The sequence below is a fragment of the Pelodiscus sinensis genome, chromosome 2 (assembly GCF_052426305.1).
Source record: "Pelodiscus sinensis isolate ZL-2025 chromosome 2, ASM5242630v1, whole genome shotgun sequence".
In the NCBI taxonomy this organism is placed as follows: domain Eukaryota; kingdom Metazoa; phylum Chordata; order Testudines; family Trionychidae; genus Pelodiscus; species Pelodiscus sinensis.
In genome coordinates, this window is record NC_143053.1 from 206,797,566 (window position 1) to 206,823,280 (window position 25,715).

Below are 25,715 nucleotides of genomic sequence, written 5' to 3' on the forward strand. Positions count from 1 at the left end.
TGGACACCAGATGTTAGAAGTGACTGCTAAGTATGGAGTTGATGTCACCTCTTTTCCTACTTGATACTCTTGTTTATACATCTAAAAAACTGCGTTAGCCCTTTTGGCAACAGTATCTTCCTGGACATGTCCTTTATCCACCATGACCCCAAGTCTTTTCTAGAGTCATTTCTTCCCAGTGTAGTTTCTCCATGCTGCAAGTTTGTTCCTAAATCAGAGGTTCTTAAACTACATTGCAGTACAAATATCTTCTGATAAGAAAAAATTACTAGATGTGCCCAAGAGGGGGGACTGAAGCCTCGCTGCCCAGGGTGGGGAGGTGTTAAAACACAAGTAGCTCTGGTGGGGAGAGGCAAAGCCAAAGCCTAAGGACTTCAGTCCCAGGCAGGGGATATATTATGCCAGTGCTGATGCCTGAGCCTTGCTTGGCGTTGGGCAGTGGGGGTCAGGCTTCTGCGTCAGCCCTGATGTTGCACTTAGAGAAATAGAACTAGCAGAATCTCTTGTTTTGGGGGTAGGCAATATGCCACATTTTTTCAAATTCAGAATTCACTTATTGTCCCTTGCCACTAAAACTATCCACCACACACATGCACACACAGTTCTATAGATGGAATACAGGCAGTCCCCGGGTTACATGGATCCGACTTACATCAGATCCCTACTTACAAACGGGGTGAGGCAACCCCGCACTAGCTGCTTCCCCCCAGCAGACCAGGGAGACGCGAAGCTAGTGCCCCCCCTCCCCCAGCAGACCAGGGAGCGGCTTTTCTCAGCAGACACCTCAGCTTGAGAATAAAGGACTGAGGGAAGTGAGATGTGGGAGAATAAAACTGAGCTCTGGAGAAATGTTTGGCTAGAGTTTCCCCTACAATATGTACCAGTTCCGACTTACATACAAATTCAACTTAAGAACAAACCTACAGTCCCTATCTTGTACGTAACCCGGGGACTGCCTGTATAATTACCAGCCTCAGTTGCCCATGCTAGTCCACTGGCCAGGTAGTTTAAGCATGAAGAGGGGAGCTGGGTCATGTTAGTGTGCACCAGTACTCCTTGAGGATGATTGTAGAACTGAAAGACCTAATTCTATAGTTTTTCATACACCTCTTCCTCCTCCCCACACAGTCACACTTTTAAATGAGATTATATAGACACACAATTAACTTGAAACAAAATTAAGTCAGTACAAAGTTTAAAATGGGGTTTCATTTACAATGTGGAGTCACTTTAGTTGCAATATGTTAAAAAGGAGTTACAATAATAGATTCTTCAAAGGTAATTCTGAACAGGATACTAATAAATTAATTAAAAAATGGTTAACACTGTTTCATTTATAAAATCCCATTCATAAACATTGGGCTTCAATTCAGGAGATTACATAATGTCACAGTGGTGATATAATTTATTAAAAGGGCAATTTCACTCTTCAGCCCTAAACCAGGCCCCAGCAAGTGTACACCAGGCCTGGGGACCCCATTAAAACAGGGTCACCACCTACTTTGGGGTCCCAACCCACAGTTTCAGAATCTTTGTCATACATATATGAATTACATTTAGCTATATTGAAGCACATGGGCTGAGCAATCCAGATCATTTTTTCTCAGTGACCTGTCCTCTTCATTATTTATAACTCCCCCTATTTTGGGGTCATCTGCAAACCTAGTTAGTAATGAGTTTGTTTTCTTCCTAGATGTTGATAAAGATGTTAAATAGGATAGGGCCAAGAATTGATGTCTAGGTGATTCCACTAGCAACCCAGCTGCTCACTGACAATTCCCTGTTGGCAGTTACATTGAGTTAGACAGTTTTTAATGCCTTCAATGTGTGCCATGTTGATTTTGTATTGTTTTAGTTTCTTAATCAAAACGTTGTGCAGTACCAAGTCAAATACCTTACAGAAGTCTAAATATATTACATCAACAACACTATTAGCTTTATAAACCAAATTTGTAGTTTAATAAAAAAAGATATCTGGTTAGTTTGACAAGATTTATGGCTATGGGTTTGGATCAGTCCCCCAGATAGCATGTGGTTATTTATTTCAGTTTTCACTAGGATTAGCCTTGGCAGTTGTCATTTAAAGAATTAAGCAGATACATAGAAGATAGCTATTTCCCAGTCCTGCATGCACATACACGAATAAGAGATGTGAACTGTCAACATCAGAAATACTCAAAAAGAAAGTTCTTTAATTTATTCATTTGGTTATTTTATGTTACTATTTTTGAAGGTGCTAATATATTCAACCTGTTTTGCGTATCAGTTTTTATATAGACAAGAAATTCTTTTAGTAACTGAGTAGTGAAAATGACTCTATAACTGAGAGATCTCAATCAGCTCCTATTATGCTATGTTTTCAGTTGGAGTTTGTTGTTTTCTAAAGATTCATACACATCACAAATTTACCTAATCAAGTAAGCATGTTTCTGATCTGGAAAAGCCAGGGTGAATTGTGCTGAAGGTCAGGATGTATAAGGAAGTTAGCAGACTGGGTACATTTTATTTTAAGAGCACTAAAATTCACCAGATTCATCCATCCCTGCAAAAATATTTATTAACAAAAATTGCATTGTATGCATATAGCTCAATTTTGCAAGGTGTTGAGTGCTTTTATCGCACTGACCCTCAATATTTAGCAGGCTTTGGCTCGCTGCATGTTACGCACATAATTATTTTGCAAGGAGAATATGGTGAAGTGAGTGATCACTAAGGACAGTCCGCACATTTCAGGATCTGGCCTTTGTAATTGGCACTGAAATGAGTAAGCATCCTAAGAGTCTCTTCTAGCTCACAGCTATTTTAATACAGTAATTCCTCATTTAACACTTGCCCGCTTAACACGTTTTCGCGATAGCATGATTTTTTTTGGGGAACGTTTTTTGAATTACACGACCGTCCCGGAATTACACGATTTTCCCAGCTGGCCCATTGCCGGCGGCTGCGTGGCGCTTCCCCTACCTCCCTGCAAAGCAGCGGAGGGTTCACCACTCGCTGCACCATTCCCCCTTGCCGGATGCAGTGCGGGTCCTGGCGGATCCGTCATAGGAGCATACTCCCAACCCAATCCCCCTCCCCTCTCCTTGCCTTCCCCAGATCCAGACACCTCCCCTCCCTGCTGTAACCCAGTCCCCTTTCTCCCCCAACCTTATGTCCCAGTCCCAACAGACACTACCACTTGAAACGCAACCCCTACCTTTTCCATTATTTACAATGGGAAAATTGACCCTGCATAACACGTTTTCACTTAGCACGATCATTTTCTGAAACATGTGTATAGTGTTAAATGAGGAATTACTGTATTACTTTGAGATCTGGTAACACTGTAGCTCTTTTCACAGTTGTCTTTTCAAGCAAGAGCTATGAAAGGCTCTTAGCTTTCTGAGAGTACATTCACAAAGCAGGTACAAATCATATAATTTAAAGTTTTAATTGCTAGTTTCTAATAATGAACGCTTGACCTAACATTGTTTTTATCAAGACATTAGATAAACTAGACAGGACTGAAAAAAGCATTCTGTCCCTCTTCCATTCTACCTTTTGATGGCGTATAGGGTAAAAAAAAAAAAAAAAAAAAAGCACAAATTTGTTGCTGAGCTGTTCCCTTCAGTCAGTCCCTTTTCAGCAAGAAAAGGGTAGGGAAATCTGACAGAAACTGCTAAAACAATATTTCAGCAGAACCCACAGCATCAGGGGAAATCCTATTGCAAATCATTAACAGCTGAGGGTTAGATTAACACACCATTGATTGCATCCTCTCCCAGGGACTAATATTCATTTTCTCAACTAGTAGAAATAGTTTGCCACTTCCTTACAAAAATCTGTGGTTGTAGCTAAAATGGTGTGCTTCAATCTATTAATCTATTAGTTAAAGTGAAGCTTCACATGCATCATCACAAAGAGGTTTTTGGATCATGGGGAAAAATGAGAAGTCTGAGTAGAGTTTTCCATTTCACATCTGGGTAACAAAATGTAGCAGACCTGAGGGAAAGTAGTTTTTATTCCGTCATTTTGTACTTGGTTACTAGAAACAATGAAAAACATAAATGTGGGTATTCGTGAATGTGTGTGTATATAAACATTTGTGTATACAGGGGAAAAATCTTATTAAACATAGGAGTGCATCTTGCTTATAAGCACTTCCCTGTCTTTGCACCATGTGATAGAGAAACTTGCTGTGAATTCACTACCATTTGCAACATAACCTGTGCACTCTTTTAAAAAAACAATTATTTCCTCCTAGTAAGTATGATATTTGATGAAAAGTAGTTATTCGGGGATAAACCGGATGGGCTTATTGAACTTCCTTTCAATGGGAATAGAAGTTGCAAAATTTTGTCATTAACTTTAATGGTGAAGGGTAAAATATATTTTGAGAACTTTTATTATAAATAACTATTTTCCCCAACAAACTGTTGCCAGGATGCCTGAAATGTTTGTTTTTTTAAAAATATATTCTCTCAAGAGAAGTTTATTCCAGACACACATACTTGTTCAGTAGATATTTATATTATTTCTTAATGGTCCATTTCTTCTGTTTAAAGCAGTAGAATATAAATCAATTCAAAATGTGTTTGGGGGATAATTTAGGTAGGTACATTTTTAAAATAGTCAGGGAGCTCTCTCCATTTAATGTGCAGCTCTCCAACACACATTCATATATAAGCACACACAGAGTTTTGTTGGTCATGTCTGCAATCGTATTTTCCATTCCAAGGAGAAAGCTGCAGTTTATCAGCTGCATGTTTTTTAAAAAGAAGAAATTAAAGTTATTTTAAATATTGTTGACCTCAAGAAAAAAAAATGACTTCTAGATTTTTTCATACTATTGTTTGTTTCATAAGATTTTTGCACCTTATTAGTGGCAGTTGTTTGTGGTCCAGTAGGGATAAATTTAATAAAGTTCTTTCGTAACTTACACATTAACCAATGTAATTGAGTTTGTTTACCAACACTGCACACATTTCTTTTTTCATGTTCAATTTAAAACCTAGCAAGAATAAATTCCAAATTTGTACTTGTCAAGTGGGCTTTCTATTAGGGGTGTTTGAGTGTAAACGACTAACTGTTTAACCAATAAGTGGATGCTTTTTTGGTTAAAGGTGTCAGTTACATTCAGCGAAGCTGCCTCCACAGGAGTGGAGTGGGCAAGGACTGTTGACTCTGTTCACAAGGAGGTGGCTTTGCTCCTGCAGTGAAGCTGCCTCCCTGGGAACAGGGCCACCAGCCCCTCCCTGCTCCACTCCTGGGGAGGAGGCTTCACTGCCACAACAAAGCCTCTTCCCAGGAAGGAGAGCCAGCTGAAGAGTAGGGATGTTAAATATCGGTTAATTGAATTGTTGATGAACCTCATGAACTCTTATTGGTTACTCAACTATTCTATAGTCCGTGGGGGTGGGGCTGGAAGCCAGTATGCTCCAACTCCACTCTCAAAGAGACCCCTGTCACTTGGGAGTCTGATCCAAACTGTTGATTTAGAAAATCCCTATGAACATATAAATATGTTTTTCCTCATTTCACCATATGACACCAAATAATGATGCATTACAGTTATTTTATTAAAGGGCTATTACTCCTTTCTGTGTTCTCGGAAAATCCACATGATTTATTCTGGGCTGAATGGGACATGTCCATTTCTCGTTCCCAGTGAATACGGTACTGGTGAATACCATGAGCCTGATTCAGGTCTCACCAATTAAGTGTTAAGCCCTTTGGGTTCAGTGGAATCACTACTGATTTCAGTAGTGAGTTCTGAATCAGGCCTAATGTTGAAAGAGATACTGTAAGATAATTGCTTTTTCCATAGCATCATATATATATATAAATAAAATTGTTAAGGTTCAGGCTGTTAGTCTGTTTCAGAAAAACAATGAGGAGCCCTATGGTACTTTAAAGCCTAACAAATTTATTTGGACATTAGCTTTTGTGGCCTGGAGATGAATCTGATGAAGTGAGTCCATACCATGAAGCTAATGCTCAAATAAATTCATTAGGCTTTAAAGTGCCATAGGATTCCTTGTTGTTTTTGCTAAAATTATTAAGACAATTATCTGTGGAGGAATGTAGCGTAGGAATCCATCTGAAAATCCTAATGTCTTTTCTGAATAAGCAGGTTGTGCCAGTTATAGTTAAAGCAGTACAACCTCTCTAGGCCTTTAGAGTTTTGTCAGTAAAAGTCAGCTTTTGATGGCAAAATAGTGGAGGCATGTACATCCCGCTAATGTAGTTCCTCTGATAGACTGACGTGATAAAACCACCATGAAGTGCAGCATAGAACAATTTGTGACGTAGTTAATACAAGAATATAAACATATGCACTCCCTTCCGCGCGCCCCCCCCCCCCCATTTAAAGATCCAGGGATTTAAAAATTCCTTTTCCTGCTTGCTTGGTGTGCATTGGTCACCTAGCATCTTCCCAATTTACCATTGCATCTTTTTGCAACAGATGCTGCTCTTCTGCATGGAGTACACTGGATCTGCTGAGTCTGAGGAGAGGAGGCTGTGCAGTCACAGCTCTATCCCAGCCGTAGGAACTTTGATACCTATGGTCTGTTTGCTAGTGGATGCAGGAGAAGAGGCACCTCCTCCTGAGCTCCACTAATTGCCCTTGTAATTGGCTGCTCAAAATCAGCAGCCAGCCAATCAGCCTCTGTTGTCCACTCTTGGGAGACTTTTCCCTCTTTGCTTTGCAAATATTATGCAGAGTACAGCGGGCCACAATGACTATTGGAGTATTTTCCTCATTGAGGTCCAGCCAGACAAAAAGCAAAATCAAAAAACAAAAACCCCAGTGCCAGTGATGTTTTAATTGGACAAAGTCACATTCATTGGTCATGTGGCACCTGGTGAGTCTGTTGCTGAAGTACTCCTTGCTGTGTCGATCTTCCTTCATGAGCAGTGGGAGCAAGGGCTAGGGTGGGTTTCCAGGGATCACTATGGATATTTCCACATCCCCTGTTGGAAACTTTGGTCTGGAAAGAAAGTCCCAGTGTGCAGCTTTGGATATAATCCAGTGTGTCTTCTCTGCTTAGCCCACATTGATGTCAGTGAAATGACTCCATCAGTGCTTGCAAGATCAAGGAGAAGTAGTCCTTTTGGTTGATATACTCTATCACAAGACGGTTGGGGGTCAAATTTGGGATATATGTGCCATCTATTTCCCTGCTGCAGTTAAGAAATCCTTTTGCCTCAAAGCCATCAGTTATTTCCAGGAGACAATGAATGGCCTTGCATCACTGCATCCATCATGGAGGTCTTTCCAATTTTAAACTAATTCAGAACTGACTGGTGGGAATCTGAATTTTTCAGCTTCCAAGCAACAATCATAACTCTTCCACTTTTCCCTCATGAGAGAGCTGCTCTCTTTTTGGTGTCTTTGTGCTTCAGTGCTGGGGCAAGTTCTGACACAGTTCCAGGAAAATGGATTTGTGGATTCAGATGTTCTGCAGTCTCTGCTCATCATCCCATACCTGCATCACAATTTAATTCCATCACTCAGTGCTTGTTTCATGAACCCTGTACCAACAGTTCACCATGGCAAAATGTTCTGTGAATTCCAACAGCAATCTTGAATTATTTTTTTTCCCAGGGCAGACAGCATGTTGGAGTAAGAGTTTTATACTTGTATTTTAGGTTTAATAATGTTGTAATGTATGATTTATGTTAAGGTAGAGATAGATTTTTAGGCTTTGTGTTAAATATATATTTCTTTGTTCTAAGGTTTAGTAAGTGAGACACAGAATCTTGTATTGTGTATATGTTAATGAGATTAGAGGAATGCTGAAGACACTCTTGAGTCTGTGTGAGCTGTTTTGATTATAAGATTTAGTGGGGTCTAATTTGCAATGTCTTTTGCATTTACTCAATATAAAACACTGCTGTTTGTATTCTTCTTTGAAGGTCTCTGTAAAAGCAGGGCTGTTTGTGTGTGAATGAGGAGTGTGTGAGTCAAGATAAGGTGTGAAGGCCATCCTTAGAGCCAGATGGCCAAGAAAGGAGGGGGTAATGCGGGTGAAGACAGACTGTCAAAAGATCCATCAGCGTGCATCCATGATTAAGGAGGGGCAAATTGATGGCTTTAAAGGTGAAGGTTGGCACCCCCGAAAACAACGCATTAAAATCCAGGACAGGATAACTCTCTCAGAGATGTTGGAATGGTAACATCAAAAGATAACACACCGGACACAGACTGACACAGCAAAATCCATAGACTGCAACAGAGAAAAGGATTATAAAAGCAAGGTGCTTTGCCACGAAACTTTGGGTTCATCTTGCCACAAACTCCAGGAGCATCGGATTGCGACAGACAAAGCCTGGCTCCCCTCTACGATCTATCTGGCTGGCCACTAGATTGATTCAGACTCTGGACTGGTAATTATAACATCGACTGGTGGGACTGTGGGTGGGTGGGTGAGTGACTGACTGAAAAGTATATGCTACTGTTGTATTCTCAATAAATGTGGCATACTGCCTTTTCCCCTATAAAAGATCTCGTGTGCTTTGTTTAAGCATAACAAGCAGGGCACTCCTCACTGTGAAATAATGCGGGACCAGCCACATTGTGTTCATAATGCTCATTCCCAGACTGGTCAGGAGCTCCAGATCCATGCTGTCAGGCAGAGATTGTGGGTGCACAGTTTAGAGAGGCTGTTGAAAAACAGTGTAAAATGAAGTAGGGAGCCCATATAATGGGATGTCAATCTGTTACCAGAGCTCCCAGTGCTAGAGGGAGAGAGAGGATGGCAAGTTGCACAGTGGGATAGCTACCCACAGTGCAACACTCTCGGTTGATGCAAGAACAATGACTGTGGAGGTACACAAGGAACATTGTGTGGACATACACAATGGATATTAGGAAAGTGACTTATGAACATCAACATAATTCAGGATGACTGAACTCTATAGTTTAGATATGGGGCTAGTGTGGGCACAGTAATATTAATAAAAACAAGCTTATACTGGTTGAGCTTACTCTGTATAGGAAGTATAATATATACTTGCATAAACTAGGGCTTGTATTACCATAACTGAATTGGTAAAAATTGATATATAGTTGCACAAAGACTATGTAGACTCATGTCAGTAGGCTTTGCTCACATAAATAACACCTCTGAAGTCAGTGGGACTGTTTGTGAGGATAAAGATGATGTGCACAAATAAAAGGCTTTTAAGAGTTAGGTGCTAAATTGTACGAGGGATAGCAAGAGATGAAAAAGAGGTATGTGGGGGGAAAAAAAGAGGTATGTGGGGGGAAAAAGAGTTTTCTGATAGTAAGATCATGATAAACTTTTGCTTCTTATTCTTCCAGAATTTAGATACTGTTTTTTATATCTTCTTGCTCTAAGATAGTTTAATATTAATATGTTAAATTAATGGTTTGATAGAATGAATCCTGATAGGAATAGATATGTGAAATGGAGGTCAGTGGTGGAAGACAACAAAATACAAAATAGAAGATCTGTGTGAGTACTCAAACTTGCCACATATATTTTACTTCATTGTGCTTTTTGATAATTTTTTTTTCCTTTTGAGGAGAAATGGGAATTTGGATTATTTAGGCTAAAATTCCAGAAAACAAAATTGCATTGCAGCAGTGGCTTTGTTTCAGATTCAGGGTCCAGTGGGAATTTTAAAAAAAATGTAGGGTGCTATTTCCTGTAATCAAGTGCTTTCCAGAGCCTGATGATGATTTTCCAGCTGTATTGCTTTGGTAAATTGTTTTTAGCCTTGGGTTATTTCATGACTGGTTTTCACATATTAAAATGGGAGAGAATAATATTCATCTTGCTGATAGAAAACAGGGAATAGAACTCCCATAACTCCCTCTCCCCTTCCCTCCACCTTGTGAAAAGTTTGGCTTCGTGCTAAAGTGTGAAAAAAGCCTTGACTGTAGAACGTCAGGCATATTTCACCTCGATTTGTGTCAACCCTAATAAGTCAGTTGACAGGGTAATAAATTGGGTGTCTGTTCAAGCCCTGGCACCTGTACAGGAAATAAAAGGGGATTTCAGTTGCAGGCGGGTTTACTTTGTTCTGCAAATGGAAGTTTTCACAAGGCTTCTCCCTCTCCCTCCCTTTTAGTGAAGTCATATTATCAAAATGTTTCTTCCAATTTGAGATGTAGCCAGTTTTTATCTGGAAAAGAAAGTTTCATAGTGTCTTTTGAAGTGTAAAACCTCAACCTTTCTTCTCTAAAACAAGGTTTATTGAACTTTTAATTATTCATGCATCCTGATTAGGGCTCTCGATTTAATCACAGTTAACTCATGTGATTAACTAAAAATTAATCATGATTAAAATATTTTATCACAATTAATCACAGTTCTAATTGTACGATTCTACATTTTTTTCAAATACATTGATTTCAGTTACAATACAGAATACCAAATGTGTAGTGCTCACTCATATTATTAACTTTTATTACAAATATTTGTACTGTAAAAATGATAAAATAAATGATAAAAATAAACAGTATTTTTCATTTCACCTCATACACATACTATGCTGCAATTTCTTTATTGTTAGAGTGCAACTTACAAATGTCAATTTTTATGATATAACTGCACTCAAAAACAAAACAAGGTAAAACTTTAGAACCCACAAGTCCATTCAGTCCTACTTCTTGTTCAGCCAATTGCTAAGGCAAACAAGTTTATTTACATATAAAGGAGATAATACTGTCTACTTCTTATTTACAATGTTACCTGAAAGTGAGAAAAGGCATTTGCATTACACTTCGGTAGCCCTATTGCAAAGTATTTATATGCAAGATATGCTTTTGAATGTCCCTTCATGCTTTCAACACCATTGATGAGGATACTTTTCCATGCTGAAGATGCTTGTTAAAAAATACATTAATTAAATTTGTGACAACTGTTTGGGCAGAATTATATATCTCCTGCTCTGTTTTACCTTCAGTTTGCCATTTATTTAATGTTATAGCAGTCTCATGTGATCACCCATCTCATGATGTTCTTTTTAGGAACACTTTCATTGCAGATTTGACAAAACACATAGAAAGTACCAATGTGAGGTTTCTAAAGATACCTACAGCACTTCACATTTTAAGAATCTGAAGAGCCTTTCAAAATCTGAAAGGGATGAAATGTGAAGCATGTTTTCAAAAGTCTTAAAAGAGCAACACACTGATGTGGAAATTATAGAACCCCCAAAAAAGAAAATAAACTATCTCTTCATGGCATCTGACTCAGATGAACATGTGTGAGTCCGCACAGCTTTAAATTATTACCAAGCCTGCTTTAGCCCAAAGTTGCAACCCATTATCAGTAAGGATGCATAGCCTCTGGAATAGTGGCTGAGGCATGAAGGGACATATGAATCTTTAGCACATTTGTCACAACTCTCTTGTAACATCAGCTACATCAAAAGTGCTATGGAAACACTTTTTCTCACTCAGGTTATATTGTAAATAAGAAGCAGGCAACATTATCTTCCATATATCTAAACGAATGAGGTAGGACTGAGTAGACTTGTAGGTGCTAGGGTTTTACATTATTTTATTTGTAATAATTTTGTTTGAACATAATTCTACATTTCTAAGTTCAACTTTCATGATAAATAGATGGAACGACAGTACTTCTATTAGGTTAATATTACAGGTTGGACCTGACTGGTTCCACACAAGGGGATTTGTTGGAATAGGAGACATCCTCTGTAATTGGCTGGAACTCCCCGCTGCACTGCCAGCCCCCCCTCCTGCCATGGGTCCCCCACCACGAACCCGGCCTTGCTGCCTATTGTCCCTATGCCTGGGCTCTGTGATCCAGCAACATCCGTGATCCTGCCGGACCATGGATGTTGCTGGACCAGAGAGATCCGGTTTAGGGAGGTCTAACTTGTACTATTGTTTTTTACAGTGCAAATATTCATAATAAAAAATATAAGGTGAACACTGTACACTTTGGGTTGTGTTGCAATTGATATTGATATATTTGAAAACGTATAAAGTATCTCAGTAAATGGTATTCTATAATTATTTACCAGCTCAATTTTAATGTTGCAATTAATAACAATTATTTTTAATTGCTTGACAGCTCTAATCCCAGTGTATAATGTGTTTGACTGATGTATAATATGTTTCTGGCTAATTGCAGTTCATTTTAAAAACATGGCTGTCTTGTTTATTCTGAAATTCTGTACTGCTGTGACTTTGTTTCTTCCAGTAATTGATTTTCATGGTTGATCTTCAACTTCAAGTTTCACAAGAAAAGCACAGGAATCCTAAAAAAGTCCATGATCAATTTAACATAGTCTCCATGATCAATTTAAAATTCTTTTTGTTTTATCATATAATAAACTAGTAATTATAGAGGAATACCTTTCAAGATAAAAGGCGAGCTTGCTAGTTACATAATACTGGTGAGTTCTTCTCCTCTGGAATAATGCACACAGTTCTTTTACCTTCACTTCTAGTAGTTCTCAAACTATTGGGTGGGCCCCTGTTTAAATGGGATCTCCCAGGCGTGTGTTAAATTTGCTGGAGCTCAGATCTGAAGCGGAAGCCTGAGCTCCAAGTTACTTCAGCCCAGGGTTGCAAGGCTCACGCTTCAGTTTTTCCTCCCTCTCTTCACCCCTCCCCCATCCTGGATGGCCAAGCTTATGCTTCGCTCCTCTCCTCCACATGCACTCAGGTCATGTAATAACTTATGGTCAGTGTGTTTTGTGTCACCTTCTGTGTCCAATTCTGACAGGCTATGGATCTCTTTCCACTCTTAACTTGAAAGCCTCGCTTTTAGTTCAAGTTGTAAAAGCTCTGAAGGTCCCAAGTTCAATTCCTAGCATCAGGCAAGATGGTAGCTGTACCTCTTGCTTTCCCTGAGATCTGCACTGGTGAGGGCAATTATATGCATTTATTTCCTCCTTTGGCTCAAATAGTACCCTTCGTCCAACTTCTACTCACACCCTTCTGTGTCACCAGCCCCCACAACTCCCATTAGTTGAGATTTCCAGTTAAGAGGCTCTCTGAAGCCAGTGCCAAGGGCGGGGGTAGCGTGTATAGCTTCCTTGGCCCCCCGTATGCCTAGGAGCCACAGGAATCTGATGTCTGCTTCTCAGGAGCCATGTGGAGCCAGGGCAAGCCCTGCTGTGACACCTATCAGACTTTGAATGGCTTGGTTAGTGATGCTGATCAGAGCAGCCAGGATCCCTTTTTGACTGGGCGTTTGGAAACCTGGTCAGCCTAGGTCAGGATAATTGGACAACAGTTTGTCTAGAATACTGAATTCAGCAGAGAGTTTCAAAATGAGACTAGATAAGTCTGTGGAATATACAGGTTAGGAAAGACTCTCTCTCTCAGGTTTTCATACTCCTTGCAGAAGAATGGACTAGATGATCCAAAATGGCTGGCATGCAGTTCCAACCCTGTGTATGATTAACAGATATAGCATAATTGTGGGAACTAAATTGGTTTCAGTTTTTTCAAAAAGTAAATTGAGGCTGCGTCTAGACTGGCATGATTTTGCGCAAATACTTTTAACAGAAAAGTTTTTCCGTTAAAAGTATTTGCGCAAGAGAGCGTCTATACTGGCATGAGCCTTTGCGCAAAAGATTTGCTTTTGCACAAAAGCATCCGTGCCAGTGTAGATGCTCTCTTGCGCAAGAAAGCTCCGATGGCCATTTTGGCCATTGGACTTTCTTGCGCAAGAAATTGATGTTGCTGTCTACACTGGCCCTCTTGTGCAAGAATATTTGCGTAAGAGGGCTTATCCCTGAGTGGGAGCATCAGAGTATTTGCGTAAGAACCACTGTTTTTGTACATTACAAAGTCAGTGTTCTTGCGCAAATACTCGCGGCCAGTGTAGACAGGCGGCAAGATTTTGTGCAAAAGCAAATGCTTTTGCGCAAGATCATGCCAGTCTAGATGCAGCTTTAGGGTTCAGAAGAAAAGGAATTAAATTTTAAAAACTCTGAGTGAGCTTTAAAGTTATAACTAAATGCTAGCTCTGGACTTTTCTGTTTATCACGCTGTAAAGGAGCAAATAAAAACTATTTAGCAGAACAGTATCTGTTTTTTCTGAATTACATAGTGATATGATGGATTACTCTTCACTAATTATGGTAATCAACTAGTGTCATGTGCTATAGATTTGTGGTTTGAGCATAAAGGGGAAAAATAAGCAGCTTCTGACTTGTGCTGAGAATTGTATATTAAAAAAATATGTTGCATGGCTAGATTGAATTTTACACCTTCATCCTGCTCATGGAACAAAAGGACTCAAGGGGAAATGCTGAAAGTTGATCAAAATGGAGGAAATGTATCAGTTCACATATCTTTCGATGTAGTGCAGAAGCATTATATATGTTAATAAAAGGCAAAGACCCAAGTGAGAAAACAGTGTGTAATAACCGATACTGTATGTTGCAAGAGGTGTTTTAAATTTCCTGGTCATTGAAAAGATGTTAAGAAATACCTTTTCTGTGTATATTTGGATAGATCAGTTCCCTTCTGACCTGTTGTGGAGGTGATTGAAAATTTATGTTAAGCCTTGTATATGCCTCATGAGGTGAATTGCAAAAATCTGGTTGGAGACATAAAATCATCTTTACAAATATTTCTGTTACATGACTCTGATGAAAGTTAAACATGTTCCAGGTGTGTCTATTGCAACTTCTGGACACAGCTAAAATGTTTTTGAAAGTGGCAGGTACACCTGGTGTTGCTGCTTGCTGTGAAATTCTTAATCTACCAGCTGCCAAAGTGAGGGAGAGCAAACTTTGGAAGTGAGAAAATAGGGCAGCTGTTGCAGGGATGGAGGTGAAATGCAGGTGTGTTTTTGAAGCTGACTCCTCTGCTAAATATTCCTGGCATCTTTCTTTCCCTAAAGCCTTCTGCCTTTTTCACATTAAAAATGAGGACAGATTGATGCTTAAAACTTTACTGTAGTTAAAGTTTAGGATATTCAGCTGGGTTGGCTCTTTATTAAGAGAGAAGATAGCGGTAGAGAGACTCATGTTTTCTTCTAATGTTACAGAAACTATTGTGGCAACAGGTGCTAATGTCACTAATTTTAAAACATTTGGGATGAAAGTCTCAAAAAAAAAAAAAAAAAAAAAGAGAGAGAAAATGCAGGAGATAAAATGCAGCCTGTGTACTAAAACTGTTAAGGGAACAGTGTGAATTGAAATAGAAGGGTGGTTAACTTTTTTGAAGTTCCTTTGTGCTACAGTACAGGTGCATTGTGTGATCCTATGTTAGCACTTTTTGGTCTAACAGTTTTCCTAGGTAAAAAGCATGGGAAGTGAAGGAATTAAAAAACAAAAACAAACAAAAAAAATCCACCACCACCACCAACAAAATCTATATGTTAGGCAGGGGGATTCCAGGAGAGACCTAGATCTAAGACAGTTGTAATGCTTTTACTGAGGTTTCTTCAAGAGGGAGTTGCCTGTGTGCAGTTGGTGACTCCACCTCTATTCAAGGAAACAGAAATTGTGTACATTATGTAAATAAACGAATGACACCAAAATACCTTTATTTTGATCAAGAAATCAGTGATGAAACTGAGAAGGTCTTCTACCACTCAGCAAAGGTGTAACAGTATACTCACAAGTCCTCATTACTTTGAACAAAAATAGGAAAGACAGCAGCAAATGTCAGTGAAAGTTTTAGCTGTAGCACAATCTTTAACCCCTTTAACTGTAGTTTCTTGTCTGTAAGTTGTCTGACTCCCAATAGTGAATAGGGTTGCCAGGTGTCCGGTTTTGAACCAGACAGTCCAGTATTTGAGCTTTCTGTTTGGGAAACAAATTGAGAAAATATAAATGTCCGGTATTTTCTAAGTAAGATGTAATGTAGATTGTGATGTAATGTCAAGTGTGTCCGGTATTTTTGTTGAAACCATCAGGCAACCCTATTAGTGAACCATGGCCTAGAAACCTCAGAGCCTGAAACTAAGCTTTTTCTCAGTCATACCAACAGTTTTGTACTCCGCACTGATTGAGGTTTAGGCCAGACATGTCGAGGAGTATAATTACCCATTGTCCTTCTACCACTCAACAAGTGAACTCCTCAGCCAACTTTTGTCACATTTTCCCTTTTCCCTCGCTTTCTCCTTTGCACATTCTTTCTCCTTTCTCTCTCTCTCTCTCTCTCTCTCTCTCTCCCTAAATTTCCATTCTGCAGTACTTCTCCTTCCATCACGCTTTCTAATATTTTTCCTCCTGCTCTCTTCTTGCCACGCTCATTGTTTCTTATTCATCCTCAGTCCTTCATGTGACTGTATTAAATTTATAATGAAACTGTTCAGTGTGTTTAGATTTACCTTGGTATTACTCAAATAGAAATACTTTTAGGATACTACTAATTGTTAACTTGCAGATTACAAATGAGTTTGTCAATCACACGAATACCTTGCCATCTCTGTGCACAATAAATGTGGTAAAAAAAATTGTCCAAAAGACTTCAGGTAATCTGAAGCCAAGGGACTATTGATCTTCAAAGAAACACACACATTCTCTCTCTCTCTCTCTCAATGGAAAAAAAGGTTAAACAGGATGGGGAGTGTGCTATTTTTCAGTTTTAATTGGCCCATTGGGGCTTTGTGTTAGGGGGGAAAAAAAAGCTGCAGATTGAAAAGTATAGTTCTGCAATGAAAAAAAAATTGTAACTCTAATTAACAAGCTCGTTGAGAATTATTTTGTTGTATTTTTCAGTGTTTTTTCCAGAAGCCTGGAGTTGACTACTTACATCTATGTATGGGATAACTACAGGCTCTTTGAAATGCTATGGGACTCACCATGGACTTGGTATTTGACATTCCTAGGAGTAGATTTTGGATACTACTGGTTTCATCGCATGGCACATGGTAGGGTTTTTTTTTATTTTGTTTGTGTATATACATATTCCATTTATGTATTCTCAGCAATCTACGAAAATTCTCTTGAATGTTGAGTGGGGAAAACTGATTTTATAGTTTGTTTTTTAAAATGTAAACATGAATTTAGTAAAATGTAAGACTTAGAATTTTAAAAATATTGCTCCTATGCTCAAAGAATACCACAGAAGGAAACATTTGGGCAGAAATGTGGGTAGGACATTAATTCTATACGTACTTCTCTAATTTTTACTTCTGGCATTAGTTGAATATTCTGAATAGAGTGGCATAATGGGTTGAATATAAAATTGTATCAGCATACTTGATATTTTTTTATTACAGTAATTCGCAGATAGGGACCTGGATCCCTTGTGTTAAGCTATGTACAGTATCAACAAAGTCTTTGCTTACAATTTCAAAAGAGATATACACCTATGTAAAAATGGTGGGAAGTAATATGTAAACAAAGTACTAATGAACACAGCTTGTTAATTTAATCTTTTTGCAATATATTCAGTCTGTACTTAGTTTTTAGGAAAGGGGAAATATTAAAATATGTTTATGCCCAGTTTTAAAACAGGTTTTGTTTATAGTTAACACACAAATGTACAGTTACTTTAATTTAACACTTGCCTATTTATAATTATTTAAAATTCATACTTAATCCAAGCTTCCCTCTTTCTCATAAAAAAAGTAAAAGGTTTAAAAAGAATAAATCTGTTATTTATTCTGATGGTGAGGGTCCCTGTAAATACTTTGGAAGACTGGATAGATAGATATTTCTGTACATGCAGTATATTTTTAAATATTTGTCCCTGGGTTAATACCTGATTTAGAACTTGTCTATAAAGTCCTGAAGTTCAGACTACAGGGTATATTAACTGCAGAGAGTACTACATGTTACACTGTAACTCTCCTGTGTGGATATTGAGGGCCCAAACTAAAAAGCAACTACTTCGCATTAACATGATCCTGCCTGAAAGCAGACTAATTTAACCCGAACTAGGTACTTTTAAAATTTGTACCAGTAACTCATGTGAGTTATGTCACAGCACGCTATTATTCAGACACCCATAATCCAAATTTCAGGACTCTGTAGACATAGCCACAAAATGGATCACACTCATAATTAAAATGTTGAGTGGTAAACATCAATATGAAGAGTGTTGAAAAAATCAATATCATAATAGGGAAATTGCTAAACAATGTATTATTTCAGAACTGAATAAGCAAAATCTAATGAAAGGCATTTTTAAAAAGCCTCTCAAAAACCACTCAACATCTCGATATATTTGGGCACTGAAATGTAATTGTGAGTTCAACAGCTAGGGTTGCCAGCTGTCCGGTATTCACTCAGACAGTCCAGTATTTGCAGACTCTGTCCGGTAAAAAGCAAACAGGAAATACTGGATATGTGAAGTGTCCGGTATTTCCTGTTTCCCTCAGACAGAAGCCCAGTGGGGACAATTTTCCCATGCCACACCTGGTGGGGGCGGGGGAATGAGGAGCACGGCAGAGTCGTAGTGAAGGGGGGCTGGAGGGGACACTTGCCGGGCTGGGCTGGGGTGGGAGCGGAGGGCACGCTGCTCTGGCCCATGTGACCAGCAGAGACCCGGGAGCTGGTCACGTGATGCCTACCTCAACAACAGCCATGGCCAACCCATGGCTTTTGCCCCCCCAAAAGTGTGGCTTGTGAAGCTGCTCCTGTGCACCCCTCCCCCCCCAACAACCCCCACCAGCTCCCCCCCTCCCAGCTTTCCTGTGCTTACCAGGAGGAGCTGCGAGGTTTTAAAAATTGCACTAAAGATGGTGGCTGTCTTAAAGGGGCAGCCTCCTTTTTACAAATTTTTTTTATATATATAAATTTCTTTTTTGCTCCACAGTTCTGTTCTGGGGGAGGAGGTGTGCTTTTTTTTGTTTGCGTAACAACTTCTCCCCCTCAACAGAATTCCCCCCCCCTTTTTTTTGGGTGGGGGGGGGAGTGTGTTTGGTATTTTTTGATTAAACCATCTGGCAGTCCTATCAACAGCTCTTGTTGATTGTAATAGAACTTTAGTGAGAGACTCTGTGAAATTCGGGAGCGGGCCGTCCAATGGCAAGACCAGTTATAAGAATGGTATACCCGAGTAAATGGAGTTTTAAAAGATATGAATGACAGCACTAATTATCCCAAAAGAGTAAAGGACTATGACTTCCTGCATTTGAAAGTTGTTTTCTTACTGATGTTTGAGATAATACAGTTGCATCTACAATTAAGATTTAAATTCATTCTGTTCTGATATAAAAGTTAATGGAATGTTGAAAGGACTATACACCTCACAAGGATACATTGTCATTTGTGGGACTGTTAATTTGATGATAAACAACAATATGAAGTGGTGTGCGATCTTCGGGATTGGAAATGTGATCAGAAAAAGAATGTTTACTCATCAGGAGAGAATTGCTTTCCTCGTGAAATCCCCAAAATTTGGGGATATGCCAACTGTCTCACAAAGCAGTAGCTTCAGTTTTTGAACATTATCCATTTCATATATGAAAAAATGAAACTGACTGCACGAATGAACACCAGTTCAGTGCTGTTACGTTTAGGAGTGATATCTGACATAATGCAGACTGAGAAAGATGTGATTCTAGCAAAGAAAAAATAGGAAACAGGGTGAGGTGTTAAGCATCTGGGTAGTAGTCTGCTCTCATTCTTCAGGAGGCCCTGGAAACTGCTTCTTGCAGTGGGAATTGATCCCCAATGATAAAAGGAAATGTATATGCATTTTTAGCAATTTAATCTCACCCTATAGACAAACATACATTTCAAAGCATATGTATGAATATTTTAAATGATAAAGGATCATGTTCAGTGTTAACAGGCCAAAATATTATCCTTCCCACACACACACATTGCCAAATCAATATATATATATTTATTTTAAGAAGTTAATCTGAAAATTGTCAGCCTTTCAACACAAAGGATAGCATTGTAATACTAGGTACTTGCAATTATAATGTTTATCCAATATATTTCCTTGTGCTGAGACCTCCAGAAAGGGAGTGGTAACATAGAATAATGGACTCCAGCTTGTTTTGCTTTTAGCTTGTGACTGTACTAGTATATGCCTGTTGCTTAAGAAGGGCTATGGATTCCTATATTAGGTCAGTAGCTGTGTTAGTATCTGCTCTGGGAGTGGTAAACTCACCTAAGATGCTTAGTTTGTTGCGATACGCACAGATAATCACTATCCACTTTTCCCTAAAAGGGTACGTCTACACTACAGAGGAAGATTTCTACGCTACAGAGGAAGATTGAAGCTGCTGCTGTCAAACTTCCAGGGTTCAAATTAGCGGTCTAGTTAAGACAGCCAATTTGAAGTGAGAGAGGCACTCCCATTGATGCTGGTAACCCTACTTTCACGAGGAGTAAGGGAAATTGAAGGAAAAGAGTTCTTCCTTTGACTTCCTGCAGTTTAGAAAGTGCCAAAAGTTAAGCTACATCAACTTCAGCTACACAGTTAACATAGTTCAAGTTGCGTATCTTAACTCGACTTTGTCCCATAGTATAGACATACCCTGTGAAGGTAGAGTGAGCCAATAGGTGGCTGTAACTAGAAAGGCTCCCTTGTGCTGAAGAGTTTGGTGGACTGGAATAGAATAAAACTTAGGTCACATTTTGTATTAAATTTTCATTTGTAATAGTTTATAAAAGATTAATAAATGATTAAGAGATGTTATAAGCATGTGGCAGACCCAAGTAGTATCTGTTATAGTTAGAAGTACATCAAAAGAAATTATATATAGTTCTAAGCCATGGTGGTTGACCTTTTGTTGACTTGCTAGACTCAGTACCAACTGATCAGCCATTTACTTACACACCTATTCATAATGTATTAATCTTTTTATAACCTGCTTATAAATAGGGACGTAAAATGTGTTTAAAATGTAATTATGTAACTGTTAAAAAATCATAGCGGTTACACATGCTGCCGGCACTGCAGTATAAAGCTGAAATAAGTCTGTGGCTGAGACATAGGTAAGAGAGATTCCAAGTGCACTTGTGTGAAGGCAAGTTGTATTATGGCCCTAAGTTATGTATTTTTTCCATAAGTCATTACGAATTGTAAAATATTTGAGCATTCAAAAAGTAATGGCAGGAGGGGAAGTCTTTTAACTCATCCAGTAAAACAGCTAAACACAGATTTTTAAAAGCTGAAATGAATGTCAACCATCATTTATAGACTCCATCCTTTCTCCCTCCTTGCCGTCAGTCGCCTCTGAAATTGGTTTGTCTAGTACAGAATTGTGTAATGCCACATACCTGAGATACTACAATTGTGTAGTACTTGCTGCTGACTATTAGACTTGCCTGACAATCATCTAGTTAAAAAATATTTTTTGTTGAATTAAGTGCTCAGACTACAGCCACCATCAAGCAGCTCGACTGAACAACTAGAGAAGGGAGCCACGGAGATTCTGGCTCAAAAGAGCACTGACTACAAATAGGGTTCCCAGGGGTCCAGTTTTTAACTGGAAAATCAAGTAGAAAGGAGACCAATACAGTGTTTGGTTAGATGTGTACTAACTGGACACCAAAAGTCTGGTTACCACTGGTGGGTGGGAGGCTCTGGATCATCAACCCATGCCAGACCCTGCTGAGCTTGAGCCATCTCTTTTATGCATCTCATGGGAAGGTAGGCTCTGTGTCAGGGACTGCAGCTCGCATCCGAGCTCTGAGACAGAAGGAGCTCAGCTTGGGAAGCAGGGAGGAGGGAGAAAAGGTGGAAAGGATGGAATGAAGGGGGAGGCTGAAAGGGAGAGCAATGAATGATCTGGGCAGGTCTTTGAGAGAAATGGGAAAGGGGTAGAGCCTCAGGGGAAGAGGCAGGGCCAGGTGAGGCCCGGTGCTCCTCCTGTAATGTCTGGTTTTCAGAAATTAGACAGTTGGCAACAAAATTCCTAATAGTGGGACACATTCAGCAACACTGATTGGCTGGGAAGCTCTCTTTAAACCAGAAAGGTACAGGACATTGTCCAAGTAACTAGAGGAATTCCCAAATGGCTACTACTACAATAGATCCTGGCTATTTATTTGACTTATGAGTGCTGCCTTCCTGTCTGTACCTGCATCCCAGTTCCTACTTTCCTTCTGCTCTCTAGGTCCCTACTCCTACACCTTACTCCTGACTCTGGCTCTGGCTTTTGACTTGGAACCTGATGTGGTCATCTTCTTGACACTTGTGCTGTCTTCAGCTCTGATCTTGGCATCTCACTCTAACCATTAGTCCATACTGTCCACATCCAGGCCCTTACACTAGGTTACATATTTGAAATGACTGCTGACTTATAAAAATCCTAAACTTTAGCTACTGCTGCCCTCTAGTTGCCCATGAATTTTAAAAAAGAGAAAGTGATTTTTGTTTTTGGTTCTGGGATTGGGCACATGGGTTTGAAAGCATCTAACTTACTGTGCATAGAAACATTTCATTTGACGTACTTTTCCCAAGTATTTTGTTGAAAACCTATGTAAATAATGCATAAAGTAGAGCTTGAGCTTTTAACATACATGAGCAAGAATCTGAAATATTCTTGATTTGAGAGTTACGCTTTTTACAATTTGGGGTTTTTGCTTTTGTTTTTAATAACTTTTGTGTGTATGGAGTTTTTAAAAATAATCCATTATGCATGCCTATAAATGTCATCCAGCTGGGCTACCAAGCTCACAACATTCTTTCAAACAGGCACTATTACAAAACTGTATTTTGGAATTTCTGCTAATTATCCATTTAAGGCATCAGATACACATTTCTCTTCCTTTTTGGACTTTATCCATATCTTCGTATGTACATTTCTGTCAAACTACATGGCAAAGATTGGTATATGAAACCAAAGTGGGAGTGTGTGCAGTGCCTTGATTTCCTTGATCTCATTTAAGCATGCGTTTAATCTGTGTTGTTTGTTTTGATTCAGGATATTCCATCTCTATATATTTACCTAAAAATGAATTATCCAATAATACCACAGGTTTCTAAGCCTACCAGCCTTTCTCCTAACCTAGAGTCATGATCAAGAATGTAGGATAGCTAGTTGTGCTGCATTGCATGTCCATTTCATGCTTTACCTTTCTGCTGAAATTTCCAATAAGGCTGCCAAATGCAATGGTGGTTTTGTTATGAGGAAATTTGCTTTTGAAAAATTAGATTGAGAAGAAACCCCTTTCATTGACCCCTACCCCCATGGTACTAACCTCAGGTGTATACAAATCTGAAGTAGGACTGGGTACCTAGACAAGTGATGTTGACTATTTTTATCACAGCTAATGGCCCTTTGAAGTATTTAGGCATCACCCAAACTTGCTGTAATGATAAATAAGTAAATGATGTCTGTCTCCTGTTGCACTAGCAAAAATGTCTGCTCTATATTTATTGCTATTTCTCTGACTGTATAGCTGCTGCAGCAAGTTGGCATTGAAATACACAGTAATGAAGACTTATCTTGGTTATCTCTACTGTTATATGGCAGATAGTTAATGTATGTTATGATGATGCTTTAGAACTTTTGAAATTTTTATGGGAGTGCTTTACAAACATTTTTTAATTTGGCCTAGCAATTTATTTGTGAGATAGGTAGGATGTGTCTTTATTCCTGGTTCATAGATTCGATTTGTGTTGTTTCTTTTACTTTTTCTTAAAGGTCCTGGGATGGGGGAGGGGTAGAGTTATGGATTCTGGGGAGGCTTTGGACTGTTGTAGAAGGCTCTAAATTCCTTCCTCAGAGGGCCTTTTACTTTTGACTCTTGTTTTGTGTTGCATAATACACATATAAATTCCCATTTCTGCAAAACCACAGCTAGGAATTATCCATAAAATCTCCCTATGTTTCATGCCAGTAAATAGATGTGATAAACTACAGTAGAAACAAAATTGGACATACTATTGTGTTCTTTTCTTTCCAGGACTCTGAAAACTTGAATCTAAAATGACTCTGATTTCAGTGGTCCTAGATATTTATAGATTTGGAAGTTACTGTGACTTTCGTATATAACTTTTTTTGAATAACTGAAATATTTTTAAGAGGCTGTGCAAATTCAGCACATCAGAATTACCCCAAACATGATTTGGCCAGGATCTGGTTAGACCCTCAGACTGATAACTGACTTTTCTACATTACATTTATAAATATAACAAAAAGGGTAGTAATAAAACCTTAATATTTATAAATATAAAAAGTGTGTATGTGTTACAGTGAATAAATATAATCAAATAAGCTTTGAAAGCACAATGAATACAAGTACAACTTGTTTTATTTCCAAGTGGCAAGCAATTCTTTTCAGTATCTTGATTTTTAGAAGCTGGATGACTGTGAAGATTTAATTTCTTTGATAAAATTGTAGCAAGACCATAGTAACTTAAAGTTCATTGTTATACATTTTTTAATTGACAATTATCATTTAAAATGTGCATGGAGTAAAGAAAACATTGCTGCCTCTTGACCCTGTTTTTTGCATGTATGTTCCTGCAATACATCTTTATTTACTTAATTACAATTATTTAAAGTTGCCAAAATTGTTTTTTGAGCACAAGAAAGGAAGTGTTTTCCCCAGGACTCTGTATAAACTAAGAATATATTGCTGAAAAATGTAACCTGAAAAAAATGGCCAAAGCAGATTCCTCCCCCCTCCTTTCTTCTGTATATTTAATACATAGGAATAAGATGAGAATTGTTTTGATGCCTCTTCAAGGTTTTACAGTCTTTTTCAATCCCAGTCCAATTACATAGGAAATTTCAGTAAAATATATTAATTCTCAAATACATTTCTAAAGGGTCAATAATTCTTCAAAATAACTGTTAAGTGGTTTAAAATATTATCTATTTAGCCTTCATAATCAAATCACATACTTAAAGCATAACAGAACACAGGCAGGTTATTATGAGAATATATCAGTGATGCACACTTCCATATGCAGTATTACAAAGCTATATTGGGATATCAGCACGTGAAACTTCAGGTTAAGTTAGTGAATAGTTAAAAATAATCTTGAAATTGGAACATGGCTGAAATGTTGACAATAAAATAATTGACTTGTACTCCTCCTTAGTTAATTCACATATTTAATAATAACAATGCTTAGCTCTTACATAGCCCTTCTCCTTACTAGGCCTCAGAATGCTTTACAAGGGGAAGTCAGTGTAATTATTCCCATTTTAGTAATGGAGAAACTGAGGCACAAGGAAGTCACGTGATCCGTCCAAGGTCAGCAGCAAATCTGGAAATAGAACCCAAATTTCCTGAGTTAGTCTAGTGTTCAGGCCCATAAATCACATTGTCTTCTCCCTAATTTTATCACTTAAAGTAATCACGTTATGAAACAAAGTTAATATTTTTGTAGTCATCTTAATATTTGAATGTCATGTTTTATGTGTTTCAAACTATATTTCATTAATGTAGGATTTAACACTTACTATACTTATAAAGTATAGAAATTAGTTTTTATTTTTGTCTGGGTGCTAGGGAATTTAATCTTGAATTTATTTAATGTCTATATTTTTAATCCATAATGCATTTTTTAAAGAAAAAGCCCTGTTAGAATCTAGGAACCTTTGCCGTATACTGGAAATAAACACAGTCACATATGTATGTACACTGTGGTTGCAGAAGTACATATTCACAGACTGAAAACCATAGTCAAAGGAATCCAGACTGCTTATTTTTATACTTACTGATATCCCAGGGAAAAAGGTAAAGATCAGTTTATAAAACCTAGACAAAAGAAGGATGTAACTTTTTCTATTCTCCCTAGGGCTGAATCTCAGCTGAAATAACTGACAGTTTTTGGACTTACAGAAGGAAATGATGAGCTAAGATAAATATCCAGATGTTTGCTGGCCAGATGGATA

At 38.4% G+C, this 25,715-nt stretch overlaps 1 protein-coding gene across 1 annotated transcript in view; it reads left to right on the top strand.

The window, feature by feature from the left end:
* AGMO (alkylglycerol monooxygenase) overlaps positions 1–25,715 on the top strand; it is a 266,886-nt gene that overhangs the window by 11,651 nt on the left and 229,520 nt on the right. The window contains exon 3 of the mRNA XM_006138322.5: positions 16,672–16,823. Within this exon, the coding sequence (XP_006138384.3) occupies positions 16,672–16,823 (152 nt within the window). The remainder of the gene's footprint in view (positions 1–16,671; positions 16,824–25,715) is intronic.